Genomic DNA, 20,875 nt, shown 5'->3' on the forward strand with positions numbered 1-20,875 from the left:
TTATTCATGGAGAAGAGTAGTTACAACAACTTTGATTTCACCATCCACTGAAAAATTCAATTTAAATTGAACCATTTGCGATTGTATTTCATTGATATACACGTAAATAATATATAAAAGTACTGGAATTCTCTGTTATGTGAAAGATAGACAAAAATTATCAGTCTTTCATTAATCATGAACATGTAGTTCCATCATGTTTCATACCAATGACCGTGCAACGTTCACAAGCATGGAACCCAGTATGACCTTGAGTGACTTTTAAGAAGGCTCGAGCTGGGGTGTCCGCAATGAAGCTGTGAATTTTCACTCTGAAATGCCTGTCTTCAATTGTAATTCCATCTGCAAGCAATTGGTTCATTTCTTGGGTGAATTTCCTCATGTAATCTGCTGCACTCCCTGGTTTATTTGATCCAGAGTAGAGAGCTACAACGAATGGTTCATATATCAATGTGTCAGAGTAAACTCTGCAGAGGATAGGCCATATATATTTTCCACTCGATTTTGATAACGATAATCCGTTAACGTTGATTTGTACCTGGATGACACCATTTTCATGAGCAGATTCATTGATGCATGCCTCCAAGCCTTGTTGAATTCCAATATATGCAAATTGCCCCATAGTTCCATTACCGTCCTCCATATTCTCAATTTCATACTTTGCTTCGTTTGTCTTCAGGAATGTTTTCGCGGATTTAGGTAACCTCGGAAGAAGTCGTCTCCGTAGAATTACCAGAAGAGGATCTACGTGAGCCTGCACAATTTTATATTTCACTGCCCAAATTTTGATTTCTTTTATCTCTGGATCTGGATCATCTGCTTCCTGGAGATAGAGCCCCTGGAGATCGTATACTATCGAATAATTATCCTCTCCTTCATTAGGAGGTTCACGTTCATCATGGGACTGCTCACGTTCGTCATCAGTATCTGAATGATTTTCGTCACTCATTGAGTTTTCCTCTTCTTCACTTGAATTTTCGTGACTGTCATTACTGTCATTTGAGGTTACTCCTTGAATTGTCGGATTATCCCTTAAATCCTCGACATTATCAACGTCCGAATTATCAACTACGATCTGAATCCACAACATTTTCATGAAAATAATCTTGATCTGGATCTGAGTTCGATGATAAGTCCATAAATTGCATCTGGTCGAGTTCCCGCTGTAATTTCCATCGTGCACGCCATTTACGGGTTCTCATCATTGTTTTATCTCGGTTTCGTTTAATTGAATCACTCATTTTTATTTATAAACAATGACTTATTCACGGAAACTGACAGGTAACCTCAAAATCAGATGGGTGGATGTTTATTCTTTCAAATTGTCCAATTGATACAACAATTATATTAATTGAAAAAAAAAAGGACATTCTTGAAAGGAAAGGAGGATCTCAAAAAGTACTTCTCTTTCGCAGCGATTCGTTGTTTATAAACAATATAAATATGGATGATATATAGGATATAACATCATAATCATCAAACAGTTGTCGTTTACTTCAAGTTCAGAAACGATCGATCATTTTAATAAATCCCACATTTATAATTGTGGAGTTTCGTTCATGATCAGAGAAAATATAATGATAATTACTTCAGAACAATAATTGCAATGTGTGAATAGAAATTTTTTTTTAAGAATCTGCCAATTCGAAAAAGCATTCAGACCTACAGAATATCGCTTGAGGCGAGGTTATTTTGTTGCAGTTGTGTGCATCTAACGTATTCAGACTAATGCCACCTAGCGACGAATGTACAGTGATCGGTACATGTAAGAGTTGCATGCTATGATCATCCAAGTTTATATTCAGCTAACGTCGGAAGATAATTGCTAGATTGCATATGCTAGGAGGGGATACGCTTGTGACAATCTTGCATTGGTTATTCTAACAGGGCTACCTAGCCACAATGTTCAATCTTGCAAACGTAACTCATATTTCTACCTGGGTCAGTTACCATCGATTACTCAACAGGTGTATGAGTTGGTATGATTATATTAATCGCCCAAAATGAAACAAAATTCCCTCAAACATTCACACATAAAACTGAAGATTCTTCAACAAAAGTTAGTTATATCGGAATGCTCCGACACGGGTGCGTTGAAATAATTACCATGCCTCTTCACTTCATCCTCAGCCAAAAAGGCGCAAGACTACTATTACACAAAGGTGTTTTATTCAACAAATTAAAAATTTGTGAAACAAAAGAAATGCTATAAATAATGGAAAATAATAATGAATAATAACACCGACGTCGGTAAAAACGTTGTAATATTATTTCCAATAATAAAAACGACCAATAATAATTAGACCCCGTCACAATTTGGATCGTAATATTATTTACCGTAATATTATGGGGCAATATTTCTTACCGTAACATTTAGACCGGATAGCCAGTATACACCCAATTTGGGCTTGTGTTAGCGTGTGTATGGGAAGCCTAAAATCGTCCATATTGGTGAAAACGAGCGCCGCCATCGGTAATTAGCGGTCCCAATTATGAACGAATTCCTGATTTTTTTTTTCTATATTGCCCTGAAATTTGTAAACAAGGTGCTGACATCACCATGTGTTTACCTACAAAAATTCCTTGGCCGAAATTTTCCTACACAATATCTCGAATTAAACAATTTTAAATGAGAAAAACAGTACAGAAACTAATAGAATTTCTTATAGAATTGTCTAGCAAATGCATAATGCTTTAGATTCTCCTATAAAATTTGGTAATGCGTGGATAGTTATGAAATAGGTATTGAAGATGAAATTGAAACATGATTTCTTGTTTATAAACTCTCAGTGAGAGGAATGAAAATGATTCAATATCACGACCCCAACGTAAAATTTTTATAGCTTTTTTCATTCTAGTTACTTACCCATATAATCCAGGTATCCATAGTCCCCACTTTGCACCTTTTGTCTCTCATAGCTTTTTTTACAGCTGGTACGTTTTGTTTCAGCCATCGTATCTTCAATGCTGAGAAATATGGACTCACTGGTAGACCACATAGCGGCTTTAAATGATTTTTACTCTGATCTGGAAATCTAGCTATTATCTGATCTACCATAGAATCTGCACGGATATCAGACCAAACTGGAATGATAAAGGAATTATTAATTCATCTGAAAATTCTCAGAATCCTATGGATTCATCGTAGTCCATTTATTTTCAAATAATGAAAGAATCGCAATTTGTAAATAAAGAAGAGCTTCGAAACTGAAAAAATTGTACAATTTTTGCTTCCGAATGGAAACCTTGTATTTCGGCAATTTTTCAATTTTCTGATTTTGATGGCAAATGGTCTAGAATGTTATGAAACGTGAAGAAATGATGTTCTTAGGGTAATATCTGACAACTGGGTCCGTGGTGATCAATTGTTACAAAATTTAACATAAATATAACTAATTATAAATTTATATAAATAAAAATACGGTGAAATTTGTCGATGAAACTCTGAAATTTTGGTTCATGGCAGCTGTGATTAAGGATAATCGGGCGAGGAGGAAATGTAGGAGGTGAGGCGGAGGGGTTTCTATTGTTTTCCTGCAGAAAACCAATCGCTGAACAAAAAAATTTTTCCCATTCGGATTCAAAATTCAGGCAATATTAGGGAGTATCTCCAGTTAAAGTTATTTTTGGAGCTAATCAAATTTATTTGTATCTGTTCCACGCATTGAATGGTTTTCAGATTGTTTTTTTTTTTATTAATAAATGAAAAAATATTAATCCATGTGAAAAAGTGGCAACATCTTCGGTAGTTTTTTTTTTCACCAGGAGCTGGTACCACTGGCTCGAGGGAGCTCCAATCATAACTCGTTCTCTTTCAAGAGACGTTTAAATTGACCGCGCTACCCCCACCCGATCGGTACTTGGGACGGTTGCTGTGCTCGTTTGGGCTGCGTGCGCAGAAATTTCATTTTCCAGTACTTTTTTCGCTATTATTAATGAACAATGCTCCTACGCGACAATCTTTTTCACTCAAAAAATCATTGATCACATGTTCAAAATGTATCCAACGTTTCATGACTTTTTTTTCCAACCCTCCCAGCTCGCCCGATTATCCTTAAAATTCATTTTGGTGCGCAGTTTCAGCCCGATCGGTCCAGTAGTTCCTGAGATATAATAACTTCTTTAAATTTCGTTTTCCCTCAATATCTTGAAATCTACTCCACCGATTTCAATTTTTTTTTCAAAATACTTGTCTCGATGGCTTTTATCTAGATCCATCAAAATATATAAACCCGTCAATATACAGATTCAGAGATATTCCCAGAGATATTCGTTTTTGCTTCCGAATGGAAGCTTTGTAATCGTCAAAATTTAAGTTTCCGATTTTTTGTGTCAGGGTAACTAAATATGGTCTAAAAAGTCCGGAAGTGCGATTTTTAGATGGTGTCTGTATGTATGTATGTATACATACATACAGACACAGGCAGGGAAAAAAAATTCTAAGAGAATTAAAATTTAGAGAGAAAAAATTTCCGCTTCACCCAGCCGGGAATCGAACCCGGGTTTCCCAGATACGCGCCGGGCACTCTTACCGACTAAGCTACCGGGAACCACAGAAATTTACTCTCAAATTCACCTCATACACCGCCTAATCTCCTATGTACGCCTGCACACGCCTGCTCGTATGTATGTATGTATACATACATATATATACCATCTAAAAATCGCATATTCGGACTTTTTAGACCATATTTAGTTACCCTGACACAAAAAATCGGAAACTTAAATTTTTTGTGTGTAGTCTTTTTTGTATTTTTTCTTTTTTTTAATTTCTCCATAGGGGATCGATGGATTTTCATGAATTTTCTCATGAATATAGACTCCCATAAGCTCTATCTATTGACACCAATTGGAATTAAATTTTTCGTAGAAATTCGGAAATATGAGTATTTTTTCAAAAATCGATTTTTCAACGATCACTCAACAAATCGTCATTAAAGTGAAATTATTCGGGGCTTGAAAAATTAATATGGATAGCCTCTTGATCGTATCAAAATATGATGAGAATCGCACCATTCGTTATAAAGTTGCAGCATACTGTATGTGAAATTTTTTTGTTTCATATTTTTCGTGATAAACTAAAAAAAAATCATCTGCAATATCAAAAATACGACTCAAAAAGTTTGTGATACCATTATTATTTATCAAGTTGCACGATAGCGTTTTACCTTTTATATCAAGAAGGTAAAACGTGAAGTTTAGCGTGTCACAAATTTTGGCCTCACCCACCCGGGAATCGAACACGGATCGTCCACATGCCAACCCCATACGCTAACCACACAGCCACTGCCAGCGGTGAAAATTCAATAGATAATTATTTTAATAGATTTTCATAAATACGATGAATCTGCTAATTAATAATAATAATTGCTAATTTATTAGCAACAACAACTATATGCATTCCAATGAAATGCAATTATCCACTTGTTCTGTTTTCTTTTTGTTAGTCTTGTACACCCGATAACTTGAAGGAAAATGGGGATAGCAAGTTGAAATTTGGTATGATTATAGCTCTCATAATATTAAAGGTTCATATTTTGGATGAGCGCAAACGGTCGAGTGGTTTAGGAAATATTCAATATCGCTCTGGGCGTTATCACTTTTTTGTTTATAAATTTTCACTTTCGTAGTGAAGTTAGTTATTGAAACAATTGATTTTCTCAAAGCCTTCATTTTATTGCCTCCTTCTAGGCAAAAGAGTAATGGTTCCATAAAAACAGAATTAATGTGGTTGCGTATGTATGTCTGTCTTAGGAATAGAGAATTGATACGCATCTATTCGGAAGCGTACTCCCAATGGAATGGGCAGAAATAAAATAAAGAGAAAGACTAATAAGACAAAAAGTAAGTCGCACGCCTTTTTTCGGATAGGCTCGAACTCCTGCTTGTTCTTTTTGCTTCCGAATGGAAGCATTGCAATCGTTCGATTTTCACATTTTCTAATTTTGCTTGGAAATGATGCAGAATGATCTGAAACGTACGAATACGAAGTTTGGGGACCATGTCTGTGCGTGACACTGTCCAGTCGGTGGTCATTTTTTCGTAAATTTAATAATTAAACGGGAAAAATCATTCCAAAAGGTTTGAAATTTTTTCAGTTAATTGGTATAATTTGAGACTAACTCCATGCCAAACTTCAGCTTGATCCGTCCATTAGTTTTTGAGCAATAGCCATTCGTTTTTTAACCTTTTCTCGCAAATATCTCAGAGAATCGCCAACCGATTTCAATATTTTTTTTTTCAAAATATTCGGCACGACGTCTTCTATCTAAATCAATCAAAACATAGATACCCGTTCATGCAAAGTTTTTGAGATATTTGAATTTTTCTGTTTTTGACTTGAAATCCTTGTTCGCGCTCTAACTTGAGTAAAAATTGAGTTATCAACTTGAAATTTGGCATGGAGCTGTCTCTTATCATCGCAAGGACTAGTATGGAAGATGGACTCAATCGGTCAATTAGTTTTGGAGATATTCAACTTTGTATTGTGACGAGGCATATTCATTTATTTTTTATTATTTTTCTACATATTTTTTCCCACTACACACTGCCCCCTAAAATGTAAATCCCGCCACCGTTGGATACCCCTTCCCTCACTTTTCCCCTCATCGCCCCTCTGCCCCTGCCGCTGGACATCACGAAGACATCAGCCGAAGGAAGACATCAGTTCCGGCCCCACCCGATCAATTGGAGAAGCCAACGCCTCCTGGAAATTCCCCATACTGGACCCCCGAATATTCAACACCTGCAATAATCCCCAGCGAGACATCCCTGGATTGTGGTCATCGTCACCACTCACCCGTGCTGATTGGCCCCGATTGCTCCCGAATTACAACCCGAAGGACTTCGGCACCTGACAAACCCCCACGAATCACGGAGGAAACGAAGAGACCGTCACTCGTGCATTAGCTGCCCCGTGAGTCGCCACGTGCCCCGAAAGTAGTAATTGTGAATACAGTGAAATTCGCCCGGAAGTTATTTGGCGGATAAAAAGAGGACTTTTGATACATCGAGCTCATCCCAGCTCTAGTATTGGTGCCCAGGAAACCCCGAGGTGGAAAGGAGGCTCTCCAGGAAAACGCCCTGGTATTTTGAAGGAGTGCAAGGCGCCGGTGGAATTCCACGTGTTCGCCAGAGTGAAGTCCCATCGTGAGTACGAGTTACCCCCCTCATTTTCCCTCTTGTCCCCACAATATTACCCTTCATACCCCCCAACGGTGAGCCTACACTCTTTTGTTTCTTCCCCATTCAGTTATTATTTGGATATTTAGTTGCATTCCCTTGACACGATTAGCTTCTCCCCCTTTATCTGCATTAGAGTCATCCCCTTTTTACGTGTACAAAAGTTGCCTGGCCTTACCCATAACCCTAGATCCAAGTAAAAGGCATTTCAAGCGTCTTACGACGATCTATCATGTAAATTAATAGAAATATAGATATTTAGTTAATTTTATCCCTCATTTGTCCTCATTATTTAATTGCCCTAAATCCCCCTTTTAGGAAATAATATTAATTAAATATTGAACGGTCACAAATTGGCGCCCAACGTGGGGCCAGGCGCTAAAAATTGAGCGTATTATTTTTCTCCCCCCCAGTCTTCCCCCCCAAAGTCGCATTCCGTTCCCTTTGTGTGGCTCACTGTTGCGGGTTTGTTTTGATTGCGTAACGCAGTTACAGTCGCCCGATACACTCATCTCTACTTCATACTGTGCATTCTCTTTCGAATACATTTTTCGTTCGAATATATTTTCCTCTCGAATTATTTTTCCTCTCGAATTTATTTTCATATTATTGTGTGCCCTCGAATGTATTCCCCTTGTACCCCCCCTCTCCCCCGCGAGTATTAACTTGGCCATTCCCTCGGATATTATTTTTGGCCTCCCGCCGATTTCACCCATCGTGTAACCCCCCCCCCCCTTGAAGTTAACTTAGAATCCTTCTATCAAATCAATAGTTTTTCGTTATTATTTTTATTTATTTTCTTTTGTGCTTCTTGAAAAGTGGAGTCACATTAAAACATTTCTTTGAAATTATTTTGCAAATTTATAAACGTTAACAAGATGACCCCGAGACCCAACGCCGACCCTATATCTGCCCCCTGGTTTGCCACCCCAATTCTGCCCAGTACACCCGTCCCCTCCCCCTCCACCGAGATTTCCCATTATAGAAAGAAGTTAGAAGATAGATGGGATCAGCTGACCCCTCGCGATCGGATGGTACTTGCCGATACCCTCGGAATTAGTTCTTTAGGGACGCATCAGGAATTGCGAGAGAGGTTTGTACGTTTTGAGATCGTTCAGGAGTACGGTCCCGAATCCGCCCCTTGGAATGACGAGGAGGACGGCATGAAAATGCCCTTCACGACCGTAGGGTTCCATATCACCCGAAAAACAGACGGTTCATTTAACTTTCGTCCTAAAGAGAGACTACAGACGGGGCAAACCCTCGGACCATTTCAAGTTACCCCCAGTCAGCCTCGAACTAGTACAGTGGACCTCAGCCCCTCGAAAGCCCTAGAGCCCTCAGTTCCTTCGTATCCCAGTCAGCCCCACCTAGCCACCCTGGCAGTTGCCGGACCACCCAACCTACCCCTTGAGCAGACACCCCAGGACCCTACAGAGCAGTGCCCCCAGATTCCCCCGGGACCGAATCAACCCCTCGTTCAAACCCTTGGAAACCCCAGTAGTAGTGAAGCAATGCCCACCGACCCATCAGGTCACCCGGGCAGAGGTAATGATGAAGTTGTGGGATCAGTCGTTGCACGTTCCATACAACCACAGAAGGAAAGTAGAGAGAGGATAATTGCCCACGATCTCAAAGGAAAAACAATTGAAGATCCCAAACTCCCTCCCCAGATGGATCAAATCCCCCCACTCATGTCCCTCAAAATTCCCCAGCCACCCATCCTGGATCAAAACCCTCCCCCACGTCCCTCAAAATTCTCCGATCCTCGTCCTAGACCCAATCCCCCCACTCATCTCCCTCAAAATTCCCCGATCCCCGTCCTAGATCCAATCCCCCCACTCATGTCCCTCAAAATTCCCCGGCCACCCAACCTGGATCAAACCCCCCCCATGTCCCTCAAAATTCCCCGATCACCCGTCCTAGATCCAATTCCCCCACTCATGTCCCTGAACATTCCCCGTCCCCCAGGCCTGAATCGAAGTCTTACGATCAGGAGTCTGAAAACCCCCCGTCTCTTTGATCTGAATCCAATCCCTCCACCTGAGAATCTTAGAATCCCTCGTCCCCATGCAGTTGATAGAAAGCCCAGTGAAACCAAGTCAGCCCTCCACTTTCACTTAGTAGAATCAAGGTCACCCCAGCCCCTAGGAAATTCCAGAATGTCTCCAAATACCTCGGAACCCCTTCCAGTTACCCCAGCTACCCCAGAGAAGACCCCAGAGATCCCAGAAAAGACCCCTAGCATACCAGAACGCCCTAGAAGAACCCTCAATCCCCCAGGAATCCTAGGAATATCCCACCATGTCTCAAGATTCCACAGAATGATCCGGAGAGTCCAGAAATATCCCATAGAGTCTCGAAAATTTCCTGGAAACCCCCAAGTCCTGCTAAATATCCCCGAAAACCCCATTGAATCACGACCACTCCCAAAAACTCCCCAAGATAGCCCAAAATCCCACAGGTATCACAGGATTCAGTCTTAATAGTTAGAGTAGGTGAACTGAAGAATCGGAACAGTTAGTAGGAAAAATCTATTGTTCCCAGGAAATTAGAAAAATTCTCCCAGTAAAATAGGCCCCGTATTAGGTTAGATTATTAAGTAGAACTATTGTTTCACAAAATAAAGTAGACTGATGATGACTGTTCAACAGAACTTTCAGACGAGCCCATGTATCTTGTACCCCCGGGACAATCCGAGATTTAAATCGAAAATATTCATCTCGAATTGCCCCTAGAATGGACAGTAAGCCCCTAAGTTCTCCATAGGACCCCAAGATACCCCCAGACCCCCAGAAAATTCACCCGGAGAACCCAGAAAACTACCCCATGTCCTCTTTACCCCCGGGACCATGACCAGCCGGATCTGAAAGAAAGGCTTAAAATATTCAGAGAAAGCAGGGAGGGCCCTGACGCATTATAAGAACCGTGGAATTAGGTTAGGATTAGGTTAAAAAATATTTCGCACGACCCAATGTGGTCCGAAATACCCCAGAATATGAGAGATTATATAATCAGTCGGTGCGATGAAAGCATGACTGTAATAAGTTGCCCCGAGATCTATAATTATTATGATTTAAAATTACTTGTGGATAGAATTTCCATTAGTTTAGGTTCTAGTAGTCACATCATCCCCCAACCCTTCGAGACCCATAAGGAGCCCTCAGCTCCCCAAAAATCAAATTCTCCCCCCTTGACGAATCAAATGTCCCCCTTGACCCCTTGGTTACCCTCAGACCGGCCCTATTCCTCTAGATTTGATCCCCCAGACAACCCCCCCGAGCCCAAGAAATTAACCCCTCGCCCTTCCAAAGACATTTATTTTAGTTTCCTTTTGTTATTTTTTGTTATTTTGTTTTTTTTTTTTAGATCATATTATTATTTTATTCAATTAATTGGAAGTAAGGATGAGAGTGTTGTGGTACCTGAGCTGTCGAGCCAATGAAAAATATTTAGAGTTCGACAATTCAAGACAAAAATAATCATTAGTGAATAAGGGAAAATGTAGGGAGATACCCCGTACATAATTAGCTATAAATAAAATTGTGTTCCTAATAGTCTGAGCCTTCATTCCAGCCTCTCTTCCCCTGGAGCAGTAGCCTGGAAAATTTCTTGTAAAAGGTTTGAATCGTTCAACGCAGGGTTATTGAAACCCTACGTATTCTCTACCCCCGGGACAGCTGTGACGAGGCATATTCATTTATTTTTTATTATTTTTCTACATATTTTTTCCCACTACACACTTCCCCCTAAAAGGTAAATCCCGCCACCGTTGGATACCCCTTCCCTCACTTTTCCCCTCATCGCCCCTCTGCCCCTGCCCCTGGACATCACGAAGACACCAGCCGAAGGAAGACATCAGTTCCGGCCCCACCCGATCAATTGGAGAAGCCATCGCCTCCTGGAAATTCCCCATACTAGACCCCCGAATATTCAACACCAGCAATAATCCCTTGCGAGACATCCCTGGATTGTGGTCATCGTCACCACTCACCCGTGCTGATTGGCCCCGATTGCTCCCGAATTAAAACCCGAAGGACATCGACACCTGACGAACCCCCACGAATCGCGAAGGAAAAGAAGAGACCGTCACTCGTGCATTAGCTGCCCCGTGAGTCGCCACGTGCCCCGAAAGTAGTAATTGTGAATACAGTGAAATTCGCCCGGAAGTTATTTGGCGGATAAAAAGAGGACTTTTGATACATCGAGCTCATCCCAGCTCTAGTATTGGTGCCCAGGAAACCCCGAGGTGGAAAGGAGGCTCTCCAGGAAAACGCCCTGGTATTTTGAAGGAGTGCAAGGCGCCGGTGGAATTCCACGTGTTCGCCAGAGTGAAGTCCCATCGTGAGTACGAGTTACCCCCCTCATTTTCCCTCTTGTCCCCACAATATTACCCTTCATACCCCCCAACGGTGAGCCTACACTCTTTTGTTTCTTCCCCATTCAGTTATTATTTGGATATTTAGTTGCATTCCCTTGACACGATTAGCTTCTCCCCTTTTATCTGCATTAGAGTCATCCCCTTTTTACGTGTACAAAAGTTGCCTGGCCTTACCCATAACCCTAGATCCAAGTAAAAGGCATTTCAAGCGTCTTACGACGATCTATCATGTAAATTAATAGAAATATAGATATTCAGTTAATTTTATCCCTCATTTGTCCTCATTATTTAATTGCCCTAAATCCCCCTTTTAGGAAATAATAATAATTAAATATTGAAAGGTCACAATATGTAAACCTATTGTCTTGAATATCTCAATAATGAGTCAACCAATCTCAATGATTTTTTTTCAAAATATATATACCCGTTCATACAAAGTTTTTGAGAGATGTAGATTTTTCTGTTTTTGACTTGAAATCCTTGTTCGCGCTCTAACTTGAGTAAAAATCGAGATATCGACTTGAAATTGGGCATGAAGCTCCCGCTTAACATTGCAACACATCGTATTGAAGATGGACTCAAACGGATTATTTGGTTCGAAGATATTCAACTTTGTATGTGAACTTCATTTCTNAATCTCAATGATTTTTTTTTCAAAATATTCGGCTTGTTTTTTTTCCTTTTTAGTCTTCTACGCACGATACCGTGAGCAAAAACAAAGATACCAAGTTGAAATTTGGTACGATCATAGCTCTCATAATATTGAAGGTTCAGCTTTCGGATGGGCGCGATCCATCGAGTGGTTTCAGAGATATTCACTTTTTTGTAATAAACGATTCCATCAAAAAAGTTTAATATTTTTCTGTAGACACTCTACAGCATCTGGGTGCTCATCACAGGGATAGAGCGTATTATATTTGTTAAAACACTTTAAAATTTCCCTGAAAAAGCATAATTTTTCAATCATTAGGCAGTATTTTTGTGTGGTATTGTGGATATTCAATCTGAGCGGGATTAATGTTTTCGTTTGTGGAAGTATTGTACGGTTTCTCCTTGTGTTACCTCGAAATCGTTGTTCGGTCTCTAGCAGACGTAAAAATCGAAATATCAAGTTGAAATCAAATTTTATTACGCTAAAAATCATTCGGAAGCCCATCATCAATTTATTGATAGCAAAGAAAGTATAAAAAAAAAAAAGAGTGAGATGTTCATTGCCACATGCTCGCTGCCTCCTGCTTGTTTTCATTTCTACCAATGAGTAAAATAGACGATTTAAGACTCGGCTCCAATATCTTCCGAACGTTATCTAGATTGCTTATTTTGTTAGATTTTTATCTCGAAATTTGAACTCGATCCCCCGTCACTCAGAAACGCCCGAAAATTATGAATTTGAATTGAAAAAATTACAAAAACGAGCAGGGGACGGCGAGCCTATGACAGCGCACGATGTGACAGTGAGCGTGTCACTGAGTGATGTCTTATTTTCTTTTCGCCATTAATACATTGATGGCGAATACCCTGAAATATTACAAAAGTTTATAGCTTCACAACATTAACTAGCAATAAAAATTTCAGATGGTTACTGCCACCTTCATGGGTGCTATCAAAATTCCAATGTTTCGAATACTTCGTATGAGCGGGTATAGATATTTTCTGTCGAAATTTCAAGTTGATATGTCGATTTTTTCCTAAGCTAGAGTGTTTACAAAATTTTTTTCTTATGAAAAAACGGGAATATCTCGAAAACTTTGTATGAACAGGTATATATGTTTTGATTGATTTAGATAGAAGGCGTCGTAACGAATATTTTGAAAGTGATAACAATCGAAATCGGTCCACTAGTTTCACAGATATTTGCGAAAAAAGATTTAAAAATGAATCGCTTCATCTCAAAAACTATTAGATCGATCGGGCTGAAATTTTGCACAGAGTTAGTCCTCATTAGGACCTGTAATCTGACCAAATTTCAGATATTTTGGAATTACTTTAGCCACTTAATTACTAAATTTTCTAAAAATTGATTACCGGAAAGGTGGCGGTGGACGTTGTCACATACCGACATGGTTGTCAAACTTCGTATTTTTACGTTTCAGTCCATTCTACATCATTTCCAATCAAAATTAGAGAATGTGAAAATCGAAGGATTACAATGATTGCATTCGGAAGCAAAAAATCTGAACACTTTGAAAGAGCGTATTTAATGAGTATTGAGGAATGAGTTCAATAGAGGAAATATAATCGCGAGAGAAATAATATAATCAAAACTTTATTACTTTGCTAAGATACAAATCTGTACAAAGGAGAGCCGTACGGGCAGCCTGGCCATGAGATTGCGTGATAATATAAAATGGTGAAATAAAATACAATAGAATGAAATGGTGTACATCAGTAGATAATAACAGACGCGTTTGGGTAATGCATCAGTAGCTTAAAAACGAAAAAAAGAAGAAGAAAACAATAATACCAATAATATAGTCATGGCTTGCAGGAATCGTGGGCGATACAGTCGTGTGAACGAGTAATTATTCTCATACATATATATATTTTTCCGTTCATTATTTCGTAGATCCTATGTTATGATTAATTTGATTTACATCATTCTTGCTACATTAGAGAGAAAATTATGGAGCGCAATTATTTCAGTCTTGTTTTCGGAGTTTAGAAGGTCAAGCATGGATCCCATTGTGTTCAACTCGGAATTAGCCCTTATTTGAAGTGTCTCTCTGAAACTTTGGAATTTTGAGCATACGCAAATCAGGTGAAATGAATAATTGTCGGTAGGTATATTACAGAGAGAGCAATAAGAGGGATCCATGGAGAGATTAATCGTTGATTGTTTTAAAGTAATTTTTGGATGGATTGGATTCAGTAGCCTACATTGAGAAAGGGTTTGTACAATCTGAAGGGGCAAAGATAATTCTAAATATGGTTGACGCCCTTATGTGAGGAAAAGCCAAGGAAAATGGAGTAACGAGGAGTTGGCTCGCCTTGCAAAATCTTCTGACAGATGATCATTTTTGAAGTTTGTAAGAATCATATTCCTTACAGTTCTAAGATCCGTTACGCTATTAATGTTTCGAAGACCTGAAGGGTGATATTTGGAGACAATAGTGTTAATTTGAGAACACCAGTTGTACTTTGTAGGGAACACAGGGTTATTTAATAATGAAAGGAGTCTTTTATAATAAAATTTGGGTAAACGAGAATCTTCTATGCAGAGAATTTTATCAATCCAATTTAACGCTCGATCGATTATATCACAGATTAATGGGGTTACTCCAGTCTCGAGACGAACAGCGTAATGAGGAGTATGTCTTGGGAGGCGAAGTAAGCGTTTATAAAAAAAGGCATTGAATGCTGCTCATCTCGTTAAGATATCGTAGACTCCAAATTTCACTACCGTACAATAAAACACTTGCTGCTAAAGCTTTGAATAAGTGAACGTAGGTATAGAAGGTGTTCGATCTTGTGGCGTAAATTATGCTAAGGACCGCATCAATGGCCCGAAGTGTTGAGGTTTTAGCATTGAGGAACTGTTTTTGATATAATCCGCTGTTAACAAAAGTGCAGCCCAGATAACAGAATTCTTTTACAATTTCAATTGGCTCATTTTCACAGATAAATTTCAAGTTTTTCTTCGATCGGCCTTTTTGAAAAATTAAGATTTTAGATTTTCTTTTATTGATTTTAAGTGCATTATTGATGAAATACTCGGTGGCTATTCGGATTTTCCTTTGGAGATCCGGGGGGTTTTCCGCCAAGAGAACCAAGTCGTCTGTATAGGCGATACAGACGCATTCGTTCCTTGGGTCGATCGAAATACCAGGTGCGCCATTGTTCAGGAGGTGACTGTCAAAGTCCGATATGAAGAGTGCAAATAGAAGAGGGCTAAGGATTTCTCCTTGTAGCACCCCTTCTGTGACTTCTACTAGATCGGACAGACCCTTGGTGGATTTAACCGAGACTCTGGCATTATCGTAGAGACTCCTGCATACTCGAATGAATTTTCCACTCACTTCCAAGGAAGTAAGTTTGTGCCATAATAAATCATGTATTACTGAGTCAAAGGCTTTAACAAAATCTATAAATAATGCGTATACATGTCTACCAGATTGGCCGAGATGAATTTGTACTAGGGAAGACAGTGTGTAAATATTATCGATACAGCCTCTTTGCAGCCGGAATCCCGATTGGAATTCCGGTAATCTATTATTATTCTCAGCCCATGAGTATAGCCAGTTGAAAAGAATCTGCGTGAAAATTTTTGCGACATTATTAACGAGCGAAATGCATCTATAGTTCGAAGGGTCGGATACATCGCCTTTCTTATGAAGCATCGATGCATGCAGAATTGACCAATCCGCCGGTACTGACTCCTGGATTAATATTTTGTTGAAAAAAATGTTTAAATAAAGGAGCCAATTGCTAGGTAAATTTTTGTAAAATTCATTGGAAATGCCATCCGGTCCGGGGGATTTACCGGCTTTACACTTGTCGAGACTTTTAAGTATCTCTTCCTGAGAGATTTCGCCGTCTAAGAGAGGGTCACTTATTCCATTCCATACCAATTTGTGCAAAGATCGAGCCGGGTAATTATGTTTGTGAAAATTGTACCATTTATCGAGGCAGATTGTGTTGCTTGAAAGAGGTTTTGGTTGAAACCTTTTAGCTGTGCGCCAGAACAACTTGCCATTTCTACATTCACCCATGTCATCTCTTATCTTCCGAAAATAATCATATTCTTTATCACGTAGGAGTTTACAATAGAGTTGTTTGGATGCGTTGTATGTAGATACAAGCGATGAATTGGTAAATTTCGATTTTCTACATGCTTTCAAGTTTCTGTGTACTTTTTTTTTTTTTAATTTTCACATTGAACGTCAAACCATGGTTTTTTATATACAGTAATTATGTTATTCGATGAATGGAGCATACCTAAGCCCGTAGCTACCTCTCGTATTGTTGAAGTTAAATTGAGGTTCATCTCATCAACACTCCCGCTGATATACGCTATGGACGGGGAGAAGCTCATGTTGTGTAAAAAATCAAGTGTCAGCTCGTTCCTCCATTTAACTCGCTCCTGTGGCCATTGCAGACTGCGTGGTTCAGTTGATGTGGTGAGATTCTGGCACGCTAGAGTGAGCGCAATAGGTTGATGATCCGATGTGGTGGGGATTGACGAAACGGAGAAGCTCAGGATCGTATCAATGAAAAATCTGGTACTTGCAGCGAAATCAATGGTACTGGAACCTCTCGCCCCGTGGTGCGTGTATTGAGCTGGTATGTCATTAGCCATTCGCCCATTGAGGATCAACAGGCCCTCTTCGTTTAAGAATTCGATAAGGCGACTCCCTCTGCTATCACTTGCGGAATCGATTGAAGTCCTACTTGTTGTGATTAGGTCTGAGTAGGACTCTACATTATCTAGAAGGAAATTCTCCCCTCCAATATGAGCGTTAAAATTCCCTCCTACGTATAATGGAAGGAGAGGATTTGTTTTTGTGTGTATCGATAACTTCGCCAAGTGCCGACAGTGAAACCTCGATATTGATCTGGTTTTGAAAATAACAGTTTACTACGATGAACTCACTTGTATCACTGGATAACTTTGCAGCCAAGACACCAAACGAAGAGTGTAAAATCGAGCATTTGTACACCCCTTTATGATAAAGAATCATCAAACCTCCCATTCCACGACCTCTCGATTTCTCCCGCGTAGCGCGACTGTATATACACTCGTAACCGGCAAACCAGGGAGGGGGGATTTCCAGGGATAGTCGTGGTTGTGTACAGTTGTTCCCTCACATTTTTCACCAAGTTTGTGGACAGTCGTGGATGTGTACAGTTGTGGAAGTACGAACGCCCCCCCCCCCCTAGTAACCACGTTTCGGATAGACGGATGATGTCCCATTTCATCAGGTGAGATGACAGTTCCCAAGAGTTTCTGAAGCCGTGTACGTTCCAGAAAAATATTTTCATGTTGCTCCGCTGGTTCATTGGGTTGTTATTGTTGTGGAATTGGGTTTGGGAATCTCCATTGGCATCAGAGTCTGCTCCCGGTATTGATGGCTATTGAGATAACTTCGAATTTCTTGTCCCTCTAGGAGGTAGTTTCAGATCTGTGGGTCGAGAATTATCCAGGAATCCAGAACCTGAGGTCACCGAGCCTGCACGAGGACGATGAGGAGTGTTGCTTTTTTTGCTTTTACCAATTTTAGCTGAGGGATGGGCTGACTTGGTTTTTTGTACAACCGGGTCAGTTAGGACAGTTGCAGTCTGTTGCTTGTTTCACAAAGAGGGAGAAGGCAATGACAGCTCCCCAAGCTGTTTAATAACATCCACTATTTCGGAGGTAATGCCCTCACCGAACAGCTGAGTGATATCCGTTGGCTCGAGATGCTTACCATTCAAAACAAGGGCAACACCTTTTATTTTGGTTTCAATATTGATTTTCCTGAGTACGTCCCGAAGTTTGAACAGAATTTTCTTGAATTTACGTTCGACTACCGTAAGGTCTTCCTCAATCGTGATATTTTGCCTCCTCAGTTCAACCAAGTGGGAAAAGACTTCTATTTTCCATCTGGGAGCAATCAATTTTATACGAATAGTTCTGATTTTATCGTTGGAGAATTTCCCAATCCTTTGTGCAGAGAGTACACATACCTCCGAAATATTAATTGATGCTTTACTTAGGATGGACATAACTGTACCAACAAGATTCCTGTTCCCTTCCAGAGACTCAGGGACTTGATGAGGCTTTTATCCCTTTCAGCTTGATTCAACTTCTCAAATTTCTGGTTTAGCGTTTGCACAGAATGATCAGTTTTCAAGTTCATTTGCTCGAAAGTGTTCTGTCTCAATAGTGCACTGCATACATCTTTACTTAAATCCTTAATGGCAGCCAAGAGCTCATTATGGCTTTCATCTATAGTGCGCGGCATTTCGACTTTAAAACTTTTATGATGTAAAACACAAGTAAACAAAAATAACGCGACTAACAAACGACCGTATAAGTAAGATCACCCTTTCTAATGACGGGCAAAGTTAGGGTTTATTAACAGTTTATCATTCGTAGCGGAGCCGATCGACACACGTCTGACTTCTATGGCTGCTCACACGAGACTCCTAATAGAGGAAATATAAATTACGCATAATTAACATGGCAAATGGCAACCTGTCAGTTGCCACCATGGGAGGAGGAAAGACGAAATAATAAATCATTCGGCTTAGCGCAACTAGACGATTGTACGAATAGAAGCTCTTTGACAAATTTTGTTATATTTTTAGGAATTTTTTGATTACACTTTTACGATGAACTACTGCCACTATTGTTGGGGGCGCAAAAAAAGGAAAAAAGAGCGATTTGCCTGTTTTCAATTCCCGAGAAAAGTGACAGCCATTGTAGCTCTTATGGTACTAGAGGCTAGAATTTTGAAAGGGTGAAATCGAAGGAGTAGATTGACAGATATTTAACTTTTTGTGAGAACATGTTTTGCTCAATATCTCCTAAATTATTGGTCGGACTGAAACTTTTTTTTCAAAATGTCCCCTATCGAGATCAATCAAAATATGGATACCGGTTCATACCGAACAGTACTCAAATTAAACAGTACGAAAGAAGGACAGTGGAGAACATTAGTCTTACAAATAATAAATAACTTACCATTCAAGCAAATAAAAATAAATCTTAGAGTTTCTTATAAAAAAGATCTTTTGAAAAATTGCCTCCAATTTTTTAGATTATTATATTTTTTCAGAACAATTAGAATTCATTTCAGACAGATCTTCCACCACTTGACGATAAAAATGCTTTTATGATTTCATCTCACCAATCGTATTATGAAGAGCCTCGCCAGTCGTCGAGTCCCAGGCTATCGTAGTCTCTCTAGCATTAGTGATACCAATGGAAACAATCTCACTGACACTGAGGCCAAGTTCCTCCAACTGCTTGATTACATCCTTAATACAAGCTTTGACAGCAAAGAGGATCTCCTTGGGATCCTGCTCAGCCCATCCCTCTTGTGGATTCAGCAACTCAATATCGATAGAGTGATGCGCAACCTCAGCAACTCGTTTTGCATTGAACACCTGAAGACAAAAAATTAGAGAATTCACAGAGAAGAAAAGTTTTTAGGTTCCAGGACCAAGTTACTGATTATAAGAAACTTATGTTTTTATGAGGCCTTATATGGATAATAACAAGCGGGATATTTAATTTCAGAAGAAAGATCCCTGAAATTTCGTACCAAAAATTTACCCATTTCGAGTGACTGCAATTACACTAATAGAAAAAATTATTTTTCGTGTCACAGGACCTGAAAATTAATATACACACCCCGCCACGGAAAACATATCACCCTCCCCCACGTGCTTGCCATCTTGCCTCTTGGAATCAGTATTATATACTTGAACCAATTCTCAACAAGTAAGATCTTACGGTGAATATCAATTATTTCTTCTTGAGACACATTTACTTAAATCGAATAAAACAGTCCTTGGCGTCAAGTCACATGTATTCACCACACGAATGGAAAAGTTCAATTTTTTAAACTTAATATAATCGCCAGTCAAGAAATTTTCTACTTTCATGAGTAGATCAAAAATTCGTACCCAGGAGATGTTTGCTTCGAGGAATGAATTAAATGTTGTTTTCTCGAATGAAGCCGATGTTTAAATTGAGCTTTTCGTACATCACATTGCACCAAATTTGTGATATCCAAGTTTGTATAGAATTTCCGAAATCCATGATTTTGTTATTGGAAACTAATGCAATTTTTTTAGTCAAGAGATATAAACTTCTTTCAACTCAACGACATCTTACTACAATCGCAAAACTTTTTCCGCGTAACAATATTCATCCTGATTCGACATACGAAGTGCTCACTTCAATCGAGATACGCGATAGCGTATCGGCCAAGAAAAGTTTTGACCGACTGAGCAAAACATCAGGCCGAACGCACCGCGTATCTATACACGAAGCAACTACCCCCTCCACTACCGCCGAAACACATTTATTGAATAAAATGAAAACGTGATACCCTACGAAAAAAAAGCCTTAGTTACATCACATAAATCGGCCACGAGCTTTCCATTGATATCCCTATTTTCTTTTTCGACTTAATATTAAGGAAATTACGCGCATAGCAACGGGATCATATCCACATTCTCGCATTTCACATTATCTCTGAGCAGTGTGAGATTTCGTTTTCGAAGTTGGTAGCAGTGCGCTCCAACCTCACGCGCAGAGGGAGATTTGAATAGCGCATTACTCTTTCTCTCTCCTTCTTGAATTCTACTGATTTGGATTTTTTA

General features: G+C 39.5%; 1 protein-coding gene across 2 annotated transcripts in view; it reads right to left on the reverse strand.

The window, feature by feature from the left end:
• Positions 1-20,875, reverse strand: part of LOC107044403 (glycerol kinase) — a 107,078-nt gene that overhangs the window by 63,080 nt on the left and 23,123 nt on the right. For both annotated transcript variants that reach the window (XM_015266271.1, XM_015266270.1), the window contains exons 4-5: positions 19,393-19,651; positions 2,867-3,084 (exon numbers count right to left, since the gene is read on the reverse strand). In XM_015266271.1, coding sequence (XP_015121757.1) covers positions 2,867-3,084; positions 19,393-19,651 — 477 coding nt within the window. The remainder of the gene's footprint in view (positions 1-2,866; positions 3,085-19,392; positions 19,652-20,875) is intronic.

The sequence above is a fragment of the Diachasma alloeum genome, unplaced genomic scaffold, assembly GCF_001412515.2.
Source record: "Diachasma alloeum isolate Michigan unplaced genomic scaffold, Dall2.0 Dall_scaffold_00727, whole genome shotgun sequence".
NCBI lineage: Eukaryota > Metazoa > Arthropoda > Insecta > Hymenoptera > Braconidae > Diachasma > Diachasma alloeum.